The following is a 19,008-nucleotide window of genomic DNA, read 5'->3' as shown; positions in this document are numbered from 1 at the left end:
CACCTAAAAAGTACTCCAAAGCACTGAAGCACCAATTGCATCCAAAGGCACCTAGATGAAATCCAAATATTGTTTGCCTGGGCTGGGCTTTAATTTTTTTTTTTTTGCACTGGACGCGCTAGTTATTTGTTACCAAATTAATACTTAATGTCCAACTGTGGCAGTAGTGGTTGCATGCAACTGGATGTATTTTATTAAGCCCAAGAAAACGGAGTAAAACTGGAAGACGAGAGAAGCCGACAAAAAGAAGAGACTCGACGCGACACGAGTCACGAGTGACTCATGAGTCATGACCGATCAAAACGACGTCGATGGAAATTTCCATCCGCTTCATGGGGGGCTGCTTGATCTAGATTCTTCTCGAAACAAATATCTCTCTCCAACAAATCCACATAGGCATCGTACATAGAATTAGCCGAACTCAGCTTGGCCGAAAACGTCGCGATTTGGTAAACCCTAAAAGCAACCCCTCCATTTCAATACACATTCGATTGCCTTTTTCATCGATAACATCGGAATTTGCAGTTTCCTTCGGATTTTTCAGTATTCGGTTTAGACTTCCTCATAATATTTAGGTTCGTGCCGTTGGTTCCATTGTTGTTATTATTATTATCTACGTTCTTCGATGTGAATCTACCGTTTTCTAGGGTTAGATTAGATTATTTCTTTTGTCTTAAATGATTTTGATCTTATTTGATTTCATCTATGTTCTCCGATCCGTCGATTGTTATGTAAATTGCTTTGATTGATTGATGCTATCTTCGTTTCTGATTTATTGAATTTGGCACATCATCTTTTTTATTACCCATTTTTAATTTTTTTTAGTTTTTATTTCTACTTTTTAGAAGGAAGAGAACTAAAAGTATATTGGTATTGTATTTGGTTTTTCAAACCTGCACCTTAAATGTAGGAACATTTGACTTTTGTTGACCATGGCTAAAAGAATTGCTGGTTATGCATTTTCTTGTCGTATGTCATTGATATATAAGAAATGGAAATCTATCTTAATGATTAATTAGATAAGATTCTAAATCTGTGATTCATTTTTGAAGAGAGACTTTAATATTCCTTTTATCCTATCTTTTCAATAATTCATGTTGCTGGACAACTAATTATTATTGTCATTATAACTAGAAGAACTAACTAGACATTTGTGACATTGAGTGCTGATCTGTTGTTAACTTGTGATTTCAACCGCTTTAAGAGTTAATTACCTTTTAGCCAATGATAGTTTACTTGGAGGATTTGAACTAGCGGAAAATTCTGAATGGAAATGATATTATTGTGATGTTCTAGGCACCGGTAGCTGTTGAATTTCCATGGCAGATCAGCACTTTAATGAAGGTTCGAGCATGGGCAGCATTTCTGGGGAATCTTCTGATTCTATTGTAGAGCTAAGGATCAAGACTCTGGATTCACAGATTTTTAGTTTTCCGGTTGACAAAAATGTAAGTGCTTGCTTCTAAGCATGAGCAATCTCATAAAGTTGATGCCATTCAGTGCATCTTTAATTTTTATTAAAATTGTCCCTTGTCAAGCTTTTAGCTGATACCTATTACATGGATGATTTCAGACACCAGTTTCATTGTTCAAGGAGAGAATAGCTCAGGAACTTGGTGTCCCAGTAGGTCAGCAACGACTGATTTTCAGGGGAAAGGTCTTAAAGGATGATCATCTCCTTTCTGAATATCGTATCCTGTCATTTATGTTTCTAGAGAACATCGTTGCCTTAATTTAACTAGATATATTCTACATAAAAGATTTTCTGTGCTGCAGGATTAATTATTGGTTTCTTAGATGGCATGTCCGTTTGCAGAATTATCACAATTATATAATTTAAGGCATGACTTGTGCGTGCGAGTTTGGATTGATTTTGTTAATGTAAAATTAGTAGATTGCTAGCGGTGCTAACTGTTGCTTTTTTCACTTCATTGTCTAAAATGAGCATTAGTTAATGGGCTTGAATGCTTAGCGTACAGCAACAACTATATTGTTTCATAGTCACATCAAGTTATGTGTCATAAATAACCAGAACTGGAAATTAGTTGTTGTAACTACCAAAAAAAATAAATCAAGATGCTGTTGTATCTACTTACAAGTTTGCTGTCATGTTATAAGATTCATATGTCGTGGTTCACTTTATACCATGTATCCTTCACTGGTTTTTTAGATGTTGAGAATGGGCATACATTGCACTTAGTTGAAAGGCAGCCTGCCCAGTCACAGCCGTCTTCTGATGCAAGTTCAGGAGAAGCAGATGGAAATAACAGTCATAGAGGTATTAATATATATAGTGGTGCTTGTCTGGCCTTGAAATTCAGGGTGTTTTACCCATAACTGTAGCTATCAAGAGTGAATTGAACTATGAATGGCAGGAAATGATGCTTCTGCAGGCGTTCCTCGTAACCGAGTTGGGCAGATTTCACACAGTGTGGTTCTTGGGACCTTTAATGTTGGAGATCAAGGTGATGGCAGTGCTCCAGACCTTAGTCGGGTTGGTACTTTCTTTTTTTTCTTTTTCATTTTGAAGCGTTTCAATTGACCTTTAATAATGTTGGTGAAGGGATGCTGATTATTAATTCATTATTTTTGGCTTGGCTTTTAGGTTATTGGAGCAGTTTTAAATTCTTTTGGAGTTCGAGGCCAGTCTACTACTAATGCTACCATTACACAGTCTTCAACCTCTGTGAGTAATGCTTGATTACAAAATTTTCTTTTCTTAAAGTTAACAAGTTAAATATGACTTTGGGTTGCAGATGCTTATATTTCCCTCTAAGCTTCGTGTTGGCAAATGCTTCATCTTAAAATTAGTAATTCTATTCAGATATTCTTATTTATACTGTTAAACCTAATGAACATGCTAATGATTTAAATGTAGCGAAAATGGAAAAAACTAGAAAAGAATGTGATGGCTTAAGGGTTTAAGTAATCATCGGTATTACTTTTGGCTTCTCAAGGAGTTAGAAATATAGAACACCCAAAGTAATTGAATAATAAAAAAAATGCTTTCATTCAGGCTCCTCAAGGAATTGAAACAAATGGAGGACGTGCTGCTGGTGAGAACCAAGTAGGAAATCAGGCACAGTCTGGTCAATCATTTCAAGTTTCTCAACAAGTTATCCCAATTCCTTTGAGTGCAGCCCAAGCATCTATTCCTTCACTTAATACGGTAGTACAGTTGAACTTATTTATCTTTTAGCAGATTATAATTTGATTGTTGTCTAATTCCACTCTTTTCTTTTTTTTTCCAGCCAATTCCTGATTCCTTAAATACTCTCTCTGAGTTTATGAGCCACATGGAGGCACATTCTCCAAATGGTGATACTACTAAAAGCATTAAGTCAAGTATTTGTTTGGAAATAGTTGCAACGACTAATTGCTATGGCATTATGTAGGCTATCAGCCACACGCATCTACAACTAACATAAGGGAACAACCAAGGGTTGTGTTACCATCTGATGCACGTGGTCTGCCGACACCTGAAGCATTGAGCATTGTAATTCGACATGCAGTACGACTTCTTAGCAGTCATGCTATTGGTGCATTGTCTGTAAGTGCTGTCCATAAGTGTGTTTTATGTATTTACTGTCTTTTTGAATTTTTTAAGCTTTTTTTTGTTATTAAATGTTTAACCATATTCATGTTAAGGTTGATACGATATGTTGAATACTATCCTTCTACAATTTTTTTTTTTGATAGGAATAGGTCTCATTAAAAACCTCCCTCATAGTTGCCTCTTGAGAAGAGGCGACTAGCGGAAGGAGGAAAAGAGTACCTCAATATATTAATAACCCAAAATTACATAAGATTTTAGTTACAGCATCACCCGAAATAAGAAACCAAACATAACCACTAAAACACTAAGGACATTCAACCTATCCCCTCCTTAGCTAACTTGTCTGCCTCCCAATTACAAGCCCTAGGGACCAGCCTAACCATAATGTTCCTAGCAGAAATTAAAACCCCAATTTCCCCAACCAAAGAACAGAAAAATCAATGCCCACTGCTGTTTTGCAATCACTCTCTAGAATAAGTCTTCCCTTCAACACCCAATCCGAATTAAGAAACAAATCAATGCCTTCTTTAATAGCCTTCAACTCAGCAAACAAAGGAGGACCTGATCCCACATCTTTAGAAAAAGAGATCAAGATAGAGCCATTCGAATCCTTCAGCAAACCTCCAATCCCACCTGCAAACCATCCCCTCTAACTGCCCCATCCACATTGATTTTATAAAAAATCAGGTGGAGGTGGAAACCAGCACTGAACCTTCTTCATCTTAGGAGCTTTGACTGCTAATCTATCTGCAAGCCGAGGATCCCCTATTAATAAATCAACCTGGATATTAGCCTTGGGAAATTTAGCTAAAAACCATTTGGCCAGCCTGAATCTGCAAATAAAGAACAGTGTAGAGTTCTCAAAATTCCAGTTTTCGAACACCACCAAGTTCCTAGCCTTCCATAACGACCACAGAACAACACCCGGGATAAAATTCCAGATAGAAGAAGAAGCCTTTAAAACAGACCAAGAACACAGTAAAGCCAGGGGATCTTTGGGCAGAACTGTAGAAACCTCCCATAACATGATGAACCTATTCCATAACTCCCAAGCAACAGGACATAAAATAAAAAGATGTTGAATTGTTTCTTCCTCCTTATGACATAAAGGACATAATAAATCTTCCAGGGGAACACCTCTTTTCTTCAACTCTACTCTAACAGCTAGTTTTAGGTGAGATAGTTGCCATAGAAATGTCTCAACTTTCGGAGGAGCCAATCCAGACCATACCCGTTTGTTCCACTGAAAATTCCCTCCAGAACTACATGTAAGTGTTGATCTACAGGCCTTAACTGAGAACAAACCATCTCCATTCCCTGACCAAGTTAGAAAATCATCAACTGAATCAATCAAACAATATTATCAATCAATGTCATTAGAGAGATCCATGATCCAATTCCCAGTCGCATAAATTCCTCCTTAATCGAATAATCCAAACCCAACATTTGCTTTCATAACAACCAAAGTTCCTCAACTAATCCCCTTTTATTAATCGATAAGGCATAAATCCTTCTACAATTTTAAAACTGTTTTTCAGATACGTGTCACAATCTCTGTGAATCCTCTTTCGCATGTAAATTTACTGGGACTCCGGTGAAATTTTTTTGCGTTATGAAATTCATAAGTACATGTATATTGAGGAAGCTAAATGGGAATTCTTTCTGTTATATGATTTATCGGTCGTAGTCTAAGTTCAGCGGCTTTGAAGAAGCAGAATTATTATGTAACTTAAGATTCTTTACTCTGAATAGATTCCATATTCTTTTTCTTTCTCTCTTTGAAGTTGAGAATTTTTCATCTGATTCTCTCTCTTTTATACACTGCTACTTTTTTAGCATATTGCCGGACGTTTAGAGCAAGAGAGGGATTCTTCTGATCCTACCATGCGGGGGCAAATTCAAACAGAATCTGTACAAGCAGGTCTTACAATGCAGCATTTAGGTTCTCTTCTTTTAGAGCTTGGTCGAGCCATATTGACGCTGCGTATGGGACATTCTCCTGTATGAACTACATTCTCTTGCATCCATATTCCATATTCTCCTTGAACAATAACACGTCACTAAATGTTTCATGCAATTCACAGGCAGAATCTTCAGTTAAAGCTGGAACTGCAGTTTATATATCTCCTTCTGGACCGAATCCTATTATGGTTCAGGTATGCTAAAAATTTGTTTGCATTATATCATGTTTTGAAATGACTATAATATATTCTATTTATATATTGTAATATGTAGATATATTGATTGTCATAACTGCTCTGAGCGAGTTCTGTCTGATATGTGTTTTCTGTCAAGTATGTATAAAATGCAAACTCCTGCTAATATCCTATTCAAGTACGGTAGTATTTGATATCTTGGTTGCCGGAACAAATCTGAGCAGTTTTTTCAAGCATTGCAGATATTTTATGCTGTGTAATGTGTTCTTCTATTGATTATTATTCGGCAATGGCTAAATTGAACATATTGATATTCATCTGGTCTCTCTAGGATCATATTACTAACTATGGAGATGTTCCTTGGAGCCGACATTTTAGCAGTTTGGGTCTAAGTTAGTTGTTAAAAAATATGTTATGCTTTTGAGACATAAAAGACAATTTTCTTTTAATGACCGAGAATTAACAAAGGGAGGTTAGGGTATGAAAAGGGGGGATCTTGTGTTTGGTTTTGGGAGAAAACAGGGAGTTCTGAGATGTGAAGCTTTTAGTTTACAATTCTAACATGTTATTGTTAATTGTATACATCATGCTATTTTTAGTACAAATTGTACTTCACCAGTTGGCTTGAGATGTGCTGAAACAACTATGAATGAACTTGCTTTGTTAGTTCAAGTGTTGAAATTTTCTTTAGGATCGTATTCATAATGCATGCATTGGCTGTTTATTTGCAGCCTTTCCCCCTTCAAACCAGATCCCTCTTTAGCGGTTCCCATTCTCCATCAAATCCTGTGACTGTAGGTCCTGCTGGTGCTGGAAATCATGCACGGCACATAAATATCCACATACATCCTGGTGGGTAAAATCTGCAGCCTGGCCATTATTTCCCTTTCTTAAACTGAAGTGAAGTGACATTTTTATTTAATAACTGTCATTATCAGGCACCACTCTGGCACCTGTGGTTTCCGCAGTTGGTAATAGAACAAACATTGGGGAAGGGATGCAAGGGGAGCGTGGTAACAATGCTGGTTCTGGTTTGATACGGGTTCTTCCTGTGCAAAACAATATTGTTGCAGTTGACCGAGCACATGCTACTGGTGATATGTCCAGTGCAGCACAATCTGCACCCACTGAATCATCACTATCATCTGTTGTTGATGAACTCAATTCAAGAATTAGAAACTTAGTTAGTACACAGGGACATAACCAGGCTGCATCAGGTAGATGGCAATTAGTTTTCAGATTCTAGTAACTGAATTGATGCTCATATTATCTCTCTGGTATTTAATGGTTAAAGCAGAATTGTGGAATTCATGTTTGTATCTGCTGCAGGTAGTCATCAGCTCAATCATATTGCTTCTAGTGGAGCTGGGGATTCTACTGTTGCTGTACCTGCAAACCTTGAAACTGAAGAACCGAAGGTGTGCATTGTTCACTATAAAATGATCTCAATTAGGAACTATCCGTTTAGTGTCTCTGACCACTATGTTCTTAATATTCAGTCACAATGTCAACGTGCTGAAGGAAGTAACAATAATACGGAGAGTGGTGAGAATTCAAAGGATGCATCAATTTGCACAGTTGGATGTTCTCCTAGCTCAAGTGGAGAATTGTTGGTGAAGTCGGAAGATCCTTCAGGAAGTTCTATCAAATCCAGCGAGGAAAATGCCAAGCCTGTACCACTTGGATTGGGGTTAGGGGGTTTGGAACGTAAGGTGTGATATATTTCTTTATTCTTAATCTAACTATGTTATTTTTATTGAAAATAATCATATAATATTATTCTGGCCAGAGACGAGTAAAACCGACCAAATCATCTTCCACTGCTGGTGATAGTGGAACAACTAGTTCTTCTAATGATCAAAACCTGAGTTCTAGAACAGCTGGTCAACAGATTCTGCAGTCACTTGCATCTCGGAGCTCTTCTGTAAATAGGGTAGATCCTTCCTCAGGTAATCCAGGTGTTCAGAGTAGTAGGTTGTCAGGAGTGCAGGGCTCTGTTGATCAACCAGGGGCTGTTGTTGCTGTCTCACAAGTTCTTCAAAGTCCTGCACTAAATGGCCTATTGGCCAGGTTCTCAGAGCAAACTGGTGTTGGTTCACCGGATGATTTTAGGAACATGTTGCAGCAACTTACTCAAAGTCCACAAATCATGAACACCGTTAGTCAACTAGCTCAGCAGGTTGATGGCCAAGATATTGGAAACATGTTTTCAGGTATTGGAGGAGGCCAAAGTGGTGGTATCGATCTGTCACGGATGGTCCAACAAATGATGCCTATTGTTACTCAGGCTCTTGGTCGTGGGCCAGGGGCTCCTCCGCCATTCCCTGCCGTAGAACCTAAATTTCAGGTATAATGTGATGGGGGGAGGTCAACTGCCTGATAAATCATTTGATTATGATTTTCAATTTTTTAAATACATATAATTTAGATTTTTCAGGTGGTTTGTGTGCGTATGTGTTTTGTGTGTATATAAACTGACATGGAGGACTGTTATCTTCTGTTTCTTCCAGGATGATATTCAACAAACGGCTCGGAGGATTGAGCAAACTAGTCTACCAGGTAACGTCTTCCATGCTGTTGCCGAAAATGCAGTTCAGGTATATGGTGATGGGAGGAATGCTGAAGAACTTTTGAATGAGTTGTGTGGTAATGAAGGTCTTGCCAAGGTGAGTTGTCTGGCTACGAGATATTTGCCTTTGATTTATTGGGTTTCTTACCAGTCAAACTTCAAAGCAGCTAGAGGCTTAAGTGCTTCCGTTATGTTGAGAAATAAATTGTCTCAAGCAACATTATCTTTTTAACTGCCTAATTTTTCAGGTTTATTTTTGTACAGAAGCTCATAATATTTTCTAACATTTTCAGGAATACACAGAGATGCTACAGCAGGACCTACGTCAAAGATTTCTGGATAAATTTGATGAGGACAAGTCTAGCTCTTGATTCTGAAAGTTAAAATTGCGGTGCTTTGCTCTGAAAGTTGTGCGGCAAATCATTTTCATACTGTGCTGATGTCATTTCTTACCCAGACTCCATTTGTAAACTCAGGTTTCTGTGATGATTGATACGCTCTTTGATCTATATTTATTTGTTGTACTCTTTGTTTTATTGTTGCATCAAATTGGAATTATCATGATAAATTATATATTTTGTTTTCAGGCCTTTAGCGTTTCTCTTTAGGCTGGTTTCTTAGTTATGAAAATGCCATCTATTATCACCTTTTCTAATTAACCATCCTCTATTGACTTGAGATCAAATAATCTAGTTATGCTCAGACTTTCTGTTCATTTAAGCTCGTCGGTTGACTGGGTGAGTGATTGAATAATTTGAGCTGCTAGATGGCTATTTGGCTCTCGTTTCGATTTTCAGAAGATTAATTAGTTCATGCGGTTTCTTCATTGCCATCCGAATCAAAAGCTGGAGTGGGTACTTTGTGTATAATCCTCAGAGTTTATGCGGTACGACTAGATTTAAAGAATTACAATAGAAATTTTCAAAACATTCTTTATTATTATAAATCTATGTTATGAACATCTTTAATAATATAGTTAATAATGATAAAGTCCTAAACGAGTAATGTAAAATTATAAGTGATTGTAAAATAAAATATAACATAGTTAATGTTAATAAAGTCCAAAATGAGTAATATAAAACTATGAGCGAGTAAAATAAAATATTTTATAATTAGTATCAAAGTAAATCTGATATTAGTAGCAAAAGTAGTATAAATCGTAAAATGAGTAATTCAAAATATGGGCACATGTCACTGAAAATGAAAGCAGTTCGGAAAATAAAAATATTACAACAAGAGTATTATACAAAATACAAGCTTGATTGGGGTTGAACTTGTATAAGGAATTATTAGCCTGATCGGAGTTGAACCGGTAGAGACTTCATACTAGATCCCAAAGTATCCCGAAGAAAATAGTTTTCAAACAGTAAATAGTAGTAACAGAAAAACAAAGTTCATACATTTATTTATTTATTTATCAGTAAAGCAGTAACTAGAGAACATATGTCAAGAAAGCATGATATAAAATACAATAAATAATAAACCATGAATCAGGCTTAAATCTGATAAATCATACGTAATCAAATTAGAGGAGACAATACAATTCAAATTAGAGAAAATATCCATGTATACATGGTATTTCAATCATATATTTAAAACATATATATGTCACACAAGGAATATATCTCACAAAAAGAACAGTCCGAAAGATCTATCGAGCATCAGTTTCACTACGCTCCTCAACGGTATGCGAACCTAGGTCATATCATAAAAGATTTATTATCGGAGTAGTACACTAAACCGGAGTATCTAACAGGATTACAGAACTACACAAGTAATCACGGACTCTCGCAGACGAACGGATCGGGATAAACCAGGTCGAGCAGACGAACGATCGGAAGAATCACGGGTACCTTAATTAAACAATAACACAAGTCAGATATCGACCTTAAAGTAATTGCACTTAATTAAATCACTTAAATTACATATGCATATTTGGGTTTACGGATCAATTTAGAGGTTTTGGGTTAGAATTTGGCCAAACGGACTTCGGATCCGGACTCGACTTTGAAAAAAATAAAATATTACTTTTCAAAAATTTTGACTTTTTGGTCAAAGTCAACAGGTTTAGTCAATGGTCAACGAGCATGTCAACGGGTCAGACCTATTCGGGTTAACTCGGTTCGATCTAAGTTGACTCATACCGGTTCTAGAAGAATTTTTGAATAAGGAGGAACCCCATGCGCATACGGCGACGACAAAGTCAAGGGTGGCAGCCAATTAATCCGGGAGAATCCAAACACCATTTCCAACTCATATCAAGTCAGTAATACATTCAAACATGAAGCAATCAAAACGAAAAGTGACCAGAACTTACCCAACATCGACGACGGAGGAAACAATAGTAATGACGCGATTTAAGGGTTGGGTCTTGATCGGAAAGACGCGAAGAGTCCGACTATGGTGGCGGTGTGATAGACCAGTGACTAGGACGACAGAAATCGAGGAAGAATGAAGCAAGACCTAGGTTCCTCCGATGAATTTCGAACGGTTCTCCACAACGATCGACGACACCTTTCGACGATCGGTCAGAGGGGTTTAAATCGGGCTGAGACGACGTCTTCACTAGAACAGAGGATGATGTACACTGTCAGTCGGAGGAGAGATCGACGAAGAAGAGCGCGAACGGGTTTTCTCATTTTTTTCTCGATGAACGGTGATCGACTTTATTGTGCCGACGGTCGAGGTTGGGTTGCGGGAGGATGCCAGAGCCGTTGACGGCGATGATGAGGTGAATGGGTAGTTGGAGATGGCTGAAAGGCAATAGAAGATGACGGGGTGGCTTAGAGTCGGGGAAAATTAGGGGTTATTTTTGGGGTTTGGTTTTTTCCTAAAATGGTGAAGATGGTTCTCGAACGAGATGATGATCTGAACCAAATACTATTAAAAATTATTTTAATAAAACACAATATGAGCCTAGCCTATATGGCTAAGGCATGGTTACTCATACCCTAAGGTCACAGGTTGAAACCAGCTCAACCATCATTTTTCTTATCATTTTCTATTTTTTTCTACTGACCAACAATAGGGAAATTTAGAGTTGAGTCCCTAAACTTATAATTTTGTCCATAAATTCAATTAATTAAATTTAATAAGTTTTAAATTAAAATTGGGAGTGCGACAACTCTCTTCCCCATAAAAAGAATTTCATCCTCGAAATTCGTTTGAGTCAAACTGAAAACTAGGTCTCTAAAGGTTCCTTCAAAGGACAAAGGCTAATTACTCTATTGACAATAACGGAAAATCTCGCTAGACTCGAAATGAAAACGGTGATATCGGTGCCTTAAATCATAAATCTGAGGGTCTTAAGATATGAAACTCGAATATAAAAAGGGCGTTATTAGAAATACATGGTAAGTAACAGAAATAACAATAAATATACCTTCAAAAGTCCACGGCTAACTCGATCAATGAACGTCGGGTAGAATAGACTAGGGCATGATGTCTAGTATCAGAAATAAATGGTCCTATACTCTGTCGTGATCAGGCTCTACTGTCAGTCCTAGAGACAGACCCAGAAGTTCTTCCCTGACTGTGACTTCTAGTTGGAGTATGAATAGAAACATGTGAATGTGCAGGAGTCTGATCAAGTATTCGATCGACAGAGGTTGGATGCTGAAAATTTCTCAGAAAGTGCTAATTAGATCCACAACGATAATAGGTACTCATCTTCTTACGTCACACTCCCCCGTGTCAGTTTTCACAATACTCACAACTCAGAATCAGAGAGAAACCTGAAGAATATGCTCGACTAATTGATGGAGGTGAAGGTGATGCAGGTCTCGAACCAGTATGACTCCTCTGATGGGCAGCCGTATAAGTACTCTTATCAGGGCGTGTAGAAGGCTCAATCTGACCAGAAGGTCTCCTAGATCGCTCTCGATCTACCCTATCTCTATCAGGAGCAAAAGCCTCAATTTTCTCAGTGTCTTTCCCTCTCCCAACTATATCATCAAACAACTCATCCTGATGAGTAACCACATGACGACGCAGCTCGTATCTAAGTCCCTAAGTAAACTTTCGACACCTATCACTCTCAGTAGGTACCAGACTAGAACTATACTTCAGTAACTTCATAAACTCTATCTCACACTCATAAACTGTCATATCACCTTGAACTAGGTCCTGAAATTATTGTCGTCTCTGATCCAAATAAGGCTCTCCTAGAAAACAACTCCTAAAACACTCTCTGAAGAAATCCCAGGTCAAGCGATAGACCGGAACACTGCTCACCACAAACTCCCACCAAGTGTGAGTATTCACGTCTAACATAGAGACAACTCTTAAATAACTTCGCTGCGAGTCTAATCTTAAATTGGGACTTCGGGTGTGACGCCAGCAGCTCGAACCGCTCCCTGAATCAATTGAAGGAACTACCTACCGAGATTTTCATCTAATACTACCATCGTAGGCTCATACTCAGAAATAGTCACTCCTCTAACTGGAGTAATCAAACTATACCAGGGGTAGAGGTAGATTCATTGGGTTCGCAGATGCAAAATTATCTACCAGAGACGGGGAATCTACACGCGTCTCGTCTATCAGATCTATAGATCTAGTTACTCGACCTCGCCCACGATCAGGTCGACGACCACGCCTAGCACTCAACTTGGAAAACCCCAAGTTTTTTACAAAAAGGATAAAACCAAGGATTATATTTGGCACTTGGAGTCTCGTACACAGTTAAACACATAAAAAATTGGTGACATGGCCTTCATGACTTATTTTGTAAAACATTTCAAAACTGTATTTTTATTTAAGACTCATCCACAATCCGAGCTTTAAAAACCAAAAGCTCTGATACTAACTAAATGTAACCTCTAGACCCATGCTATGCGTTACGACTAGATCTAGCAAATTACAATAGAAATTTCCAAAACATTCTTTAATATTTTAAAAACATATTATGAATAACATATTTAATAACATAGTTAATAATGATAAAGTCTAAAACGAGTAATATAAAACTATAAGTGACAGAGTAAAATAAAATATTTTATAATCAGTATTAAAGTAAATATAATATTAGTAGCAAAAACATTATAATTCGTAAAACAATTATTTCAAGATATAGACACATGTCATCAAAAATGAAGACAGTTCGGAAGATAAAAACATTACAAAAAAATGTATTGTACAAAATGTGTCGATCCTCCAAGTGCCTTGTAATATCCCAAAATTTGTCTAGTGACTAAAATGTAAGTTTTGAAAGTTTTATGATTAAAGTACAATTTTGAAAAAAAAAGTTTAGCCCAGAAATGAATAAGTTGGTCTAAAACAAGGATTTTCGTGGGAATCATATTTTCGGTATGGGATTTATATTAAAAGCTATAAAACGATAAAGCTCGGTATTGAAATCGGATAATCGGATCAAATCGGAATTTTATAAAAATTTGAAGGAAGGTAATTTTGAGTTAGAAAAATTATATGCATATTTAATTAGTAGAATTTAAGTTGGATTGGTGGAATTTGATGAAAATTTCACTATAAAGTGAAATAGTACAATTTAGTGACTAAAATGAAATTTTTAAAATTTGAAAGATCAAAAAATGAAAATTTAGAGATGAGATTTTTATGGTTATTTAAGAATATTAAAATGGAAATTAGGGAGTGGCATTGAAGTAAATAATTAGAGTCATTAAGGGTAATTTTGATTTTTTTGGCCCAAAATGAATAAATATTAATTTTTAACTATATTTTAAAGATGAAAGTGGGAGATTTTTTTAAACCAGGAACATTCACGAAATCTTATCTTCTTCCTTCTTCTTCAGCTAAGTCGAACTCCATAATAGGCAAGTGGTTTTTATTTATTTATTTTTATTTTGGGTCCATTTTATTAAGATTTAGGACTAGGATGTGAAATAGGAAATTATTCTATCATATTTTCTTTACAAGATTGTATAATTATTTCTTGGTTTCATGCTTAAATGTGAAAATGGGTTTTTATGGTGGATGAAGGGGAAGTTGATTTTGATTGAATTAAGGTTGAATTTGGATCTTAGGAATGTTGTGGATGAATAATTAAGCATGAAAATTGATTTAGAAACATTTAGGAGGATTTGTTTAAAAATTTCGGGTATTATAAGGGCTTTGAAGAAATATGGAATATGAGTTATTTTGATTATTATAATATGGATATTTATTGGAATCAAGAAAAAAAAGGACAAGCATTCGGTTTTAATGAAACAGTGCTGGAATTAGTGGAATCAATTAAGATTCGTTGAGCAAAAGGTTGGTTTTCATTTCTGTTGCACTCATGCGTTGAAAGGGCTGATTACAATTTGTAATCTTTTAGCTTTTGCAATTAAAAAAGAAGAAGAAGAGAAAAACCATATCAAATTAATTGTTTATTATCTTTTTCTGCTTATGCCACGACGTAGTCATTTCCATCTTTATTTTATAGTTTTGTGATATCTAGCAATTCTTTGGTGAAGGAAATGAAATTTAAGTAAATATTAAGGTACTTGAAATGTTAGAAATTTAATTTGGAAAGTTGATTAGAGTTAAATTGTAAAATTTTGGAATTTTTATGTTGGAATTCGAAAAGCCTTGATAATAGTGGGACTTGGGTGAGTTAGAATAATTCTGGAAATTTTGCAAGAATGTGCTAATTTTGGAGTTTAAGTATTAAGTTGGGATTGAATAAGTGTTTCGAGAAGTTTGAAGTTATAATGGAGTTATAAGTTAGGTTGATATTGATTTAGTTATCGATTTTATTTTATAGATTTTCAAATGTTAAAATGAGCTTATGTTAGAACAATACTAATATGTAGTTTAAACATTTTGTGTTATAATTTGGTATTGTCATATTTCAATAAAATTAACAATCCGAACGATCTAAAAGGAAAGGACAAAGCTTGTGACTAGTATTGTCGTATACAAGTTCTGTAGTGAGACAAAGGTGAGTGCAGTTTATTTATTTAATTATGTTGATCGAGGATGACTTGTGATAAGTCAACCTCACATTATTTATTTCAAATATATGAATTATGTTTTGACTATGGAAGTATATACGTAATATTGTTAATAAGTTTTATGAATGATTTTTGGTATGAATTGCCCATGTCATATTTTACGAATGTGAATTAAATATATTTCTGATTATGATATGATTTTTTTATCAAATGAATACGAAATGACTAAAAAGCCCACTGTATGTTATATGGAGAGTCATAGGTACAATTGGCATGTCATGAGGTGGAGTGATTATATGTTCTGATTTTGATATACTGTGGTGTATCAGAGTGTACACTAGTATATATATTCTGGTCTGAATGCACTTGGTGTGCATATTGTTATTTCCGATGTTATAGCACAGTGTGTGCTTATCTGTTTCGATTATGATGATCTGAGATCTGTATTGCGCACACTCGTTTGACTCACGTATCTTATATTCTCTTAAAATATACTTTGGGCTATAAAAATGAAATAAGAAAGTTCTGAAAAGTGTCTGACTACAAAGAATTATGAATTGATTATTCTGTCTGATCTGATTATTTATGATATTGTGAAAATTATCAGATGATTTTTTTCAGGTTTATGATAAAGTTCAACATGAGATATCTGATTTGAATGTTCTGAAGAAATTCAGTCTGTTTTATTTTAATGATTTTATATATTTTGATATTTTATTTAGTATTAATGCATCACTAAGTTATACTTAGCGCGTGATGATTTTCATGCGTAGGTTCTAGTAAGGATAAGTACGATCAGTAAGGAGCTATCAGAGCATTTTTTGGAAAGACATACATATCATCAGTATCAGTAAGACATCTATGATGTTTCCTTTGACTTATAGTGGCATGTATAATTATGTTGGTGATTTCTATTTATCGTATTTATTTCTAATAATCTGTAATAGTAAACTAGAACTATTTTAGTTTATTTTACTTAGATTAGTGTTATCAATATTTATGCATGAAAAGAATATATTATGTTATTATGTTTTTTTAAAGAATTCACGAAAAAAATATGGTTTAGTAAAATTACTGATTAACAAATGAATTTATTTTCCTGTGAAATATATATATATATATATTATAGATTGAGATATACTTTAAAATAGATTTTTAAAGTTAGAATACGAGTGTTTTTAAATGAAACAAATTTTTAGGCAAATTTAAGTTTAGTAAATGTTTTTAAGTTGATGTGACATCTTTGACTCGTATATTGAGACATATACGGGTTAAGGGTGTTACATGCCTAGTCCGAGGTGGCTATCCAAAAGTATCTGAAAGGGGAAAATTTTGAAAAAGTGAGTTAGGGAGCTCAGTGTGTTCCAACATTGTAGAATAAAAACATACATTTAAGTATCAAAATAGGTTCATTATCAAAGTTATGAAAACGACAATAGAGTTGTAGTTTTAAATACAGAATAACCCTCCAACCATACACCATATGTAGTTTCCCATAACTGCATCCATAAGGACTTACCCTAGGCCCAAAAGGCGTAGGAGCCAACCTAAGGGAGAATCTTGGGTTCATAAGGTCTTACCCTAGCCGAAACGTAGGTGCTCACCTAAGGGGTATGCCCTCAAGCCCATAAGGACTTACCCAGTGCAAAAAGCAAAGGAGCCACCCTAAAATAATACCTTAGGGTTCATAAAGTCTTACCACTAGTCCTTACCACTAGGCCCATTGGGCCCAAGAGCCCACCCAAGGGTTGCCTTAAGTCCATAAGAAATTACTAACTTGATCGGGGCTGAACCTGTATAAGGAATTACCAGCTTGATCAAAGCTGAACCTGCAGAGACTTCATACCAGATCCCAAAGTACACTGAAAAAAATAGTTTCCAGACAGTAAACAGTAGTCACAGGAAAACAGAGTTCAGACATTTATTTATTTAGCAGTAAAGTAGTAACCAGAGAATATACGCTAAGAAAGCATGATTTAAAATACAGTAAATCGGGAATCATGTTTAAATCAGATAAATCATATGATAATCAAATTAGAGCAAATAATACAATTCAAATAAGAGAAAATATTGATGTGCACATGGTATTTCAATTATATATTTAAAACATATATATGGCACACAAGGAAAACACCTTGCAAAAAGAATCAGTCCGGGAGATCTTCGAGCACCAGCTTCACTACGCTTCTCGACGATACGCAAACCTAGGTCATATCAGAACATGTTTATTATCAGAGTAGTACATTAAACTGGAGTATCTAACAGGGTTACAGAACTATACGAGTAATCACAGGCTCTCGCAAACGAACGAATCGGGAGGAATCGAGTTTAGTAGACGAATGATCGAGAAAATCACGAGTACCTTAATTAAACAATATCACAAGTAATTTATCGACCTTAAATTAATTGTACTTAATTAAATCACTTAAATTACATATGCAAATTCAAATTTATGGGTCAATTTAGAGGCTTTTGGGTTAGAATTTGGCAAAACATACTTCGAATTCAGACTTAAAATGTCAAAAAACCATAAAATATGTTTTTTCAAAAAATTGACTTTTTGCTCAAAATTAACGATCAAATTGGTCAAAGTTCAAAGGACAAAGTCAAAGGGTCTGGTCAATGATCAACGGGCATGTCAACGGTTTTGGTTAACATCAACAGGTCAGACCGTTTTAGGTTGACTCGGTTCGATCTAAGTTGACTCAGACTGGTTTAGATTAACTCGGATCGATTATAGAACTTTTGACTGAAGAGGAACCCCACGTGTACGCGGCGATGTGTGACGACGATGACGAGGTTGGGGTGGTAGTCGATTACTCTGGGAGCATCCAAACACCATTTCTAACTCATATCGAGCCAGTAATCTATTCAAACATGAAGCAAACAAAACAAAAAGTGACTGAAACTTACCCAACGTCACGACGGAGGAAACAACAATAATGACGCGACTCAAGGGTTGGGTCTTTACCAGGAAGACGCGGGGAGTCCGAATATGGTGGTAGTGTGACGTATCAGTGACTAGGACGGTTGAAATCGAGGAAGAACGACGCGCGACCTAGGTTCCTCTGACAAATTTAGAACGGTTCTCCATAACGATCGTCGACACCTTTTGATGATTGATCAGAGAGGTTTTGATCGGGATAAGGCGACGTGCACCGTTGACATGAGAAGGAATCAACGAACGAGTTTTCTCCCTTCTTCTTGACAAACGGTGATCGACTTTGGTGTTCTGACGGTCGGGGTCAAGTCGTTGAAGGACGTCGGAGCTGTTGGCGGCAATGATGTGGCGAATGGGTGTCGAAGGCGGATGAACAACGATAGAAGGTGATAAGGTGGCTTGGAATCGAGAAAAATTAAAGGTTGATTTTGGGGTTTTATTTTTTTCTTAAAATGGGGAAGATGGTTATCGAGCAATGTAATCTAAACCAAATACTATTAAAATGTTTTTTTAATTATTTAAATTCTCATCAGTGGCCTAGCCTATATGGCTAAGATCGTGGTTTCAAACCAGCCATCGTTTTCCTATATTTTTCTCTCTTTTTTTTCTATTGATCATAAATGGAAAATTTTAGAGTTGAGTCCCTAAAATTTCTAGATATTTGAAACTAGCCCATAATTTTCACAAACTTGCAATTTAGTTCATAAAATCAATTAATTAAATTTAATAAGTTTTAAATTGAAATTGGGGGTGTGACATTGTGGATGTTTTAGTGGTCCAATATAACAAGCATGTTCTATATGCTGTTGATCAGGATTGTTGAATGAGCAGGGTGATGAATTCCATATGTTTAGTTACATTATATAGGCTTT

General features: G+C 35.9%; 1 protein-coding gene across 3 annotated transcripts; it reads left to right on the top strand.

Moving 5' to 3' along the window:
* The first annotated feature begins 314 nt into the window (after window positions 1–314).
* Window positions 315–8,879, top strand: LOC120180691 (ubiquitin-like domain-containing protein CIP73). 3 transcript variants are annotated; one of them, XM_039185977.1, is made up of 18 exons: window positions 315–575; window positions 1,297–1,448; window positions 1,574–1,691; window positions 2,171–2,278; window positions 2,376–2,494; window positions 2,606–2,686; window positions 3,017–3,145; window positions 3,252–3,318; window positions 3,396–3,550; window positions 5,393–5,557; window positions 5,641–5,712; window positions 6,444–6,564; window positions 6,651–6,929; window positions 7,042–7,130; window positions 7,212–7,424; window positions 7,502–8,059; window positions 8,223–8,378; window positions 8,575–8,879. In XM_039185977.1, exons 2-18 carry the CDS (start codon window positions 1,320–1,322, stop codon window positions 8,650–8,652), a joined length of 2,637 nt encoding a protein of 878 aa, XP_039041908.1. In that variant the 5' UTR covers window positions 315–575; window positions 1,297–1,319; the 3' UTR covers window positions 8,653–8,879. The 3 variants fall into 3 exon arrangements, with proteins under 3 accessions (XP_039041908.1, XP_039041907.1, XP_039041906.1); XM_039185976.1 differs by having other exon boundaries at window positions 316–525; window positions 3,017–3,169; XM_039185975.1 differs by having other exon boundaries at window positions 317–575; window positions 3,017–3,169.
* The last annotated feature ends 10,129 nt before the right edge of the window (window positions 8,880–19,008 follow it).

Source organism: Hibiscus syriacus, unplaced genomic scaffold (genome assembly GCF_006381635.1).
Source record: "Hibiscus syriacus cultivar Baekdansim isolate YM2019G1 unplaced genomic scaffold, ASM638163v2 tig00112498_pilon, whole genome shotgun sequence".
NCBI classification, from domain to species: Eukaryota; Viridiplantae; Streptophyta; class Magnoliopsida; order Malvales; family Malvaceae; genus Hibiscus; species Hibiscus syriacus.
The sequence above is the reverse complement of the archived record's forward strand: the minus strand, read 5'-3'. Positions and strand labels throughout refer to the sequence as shown.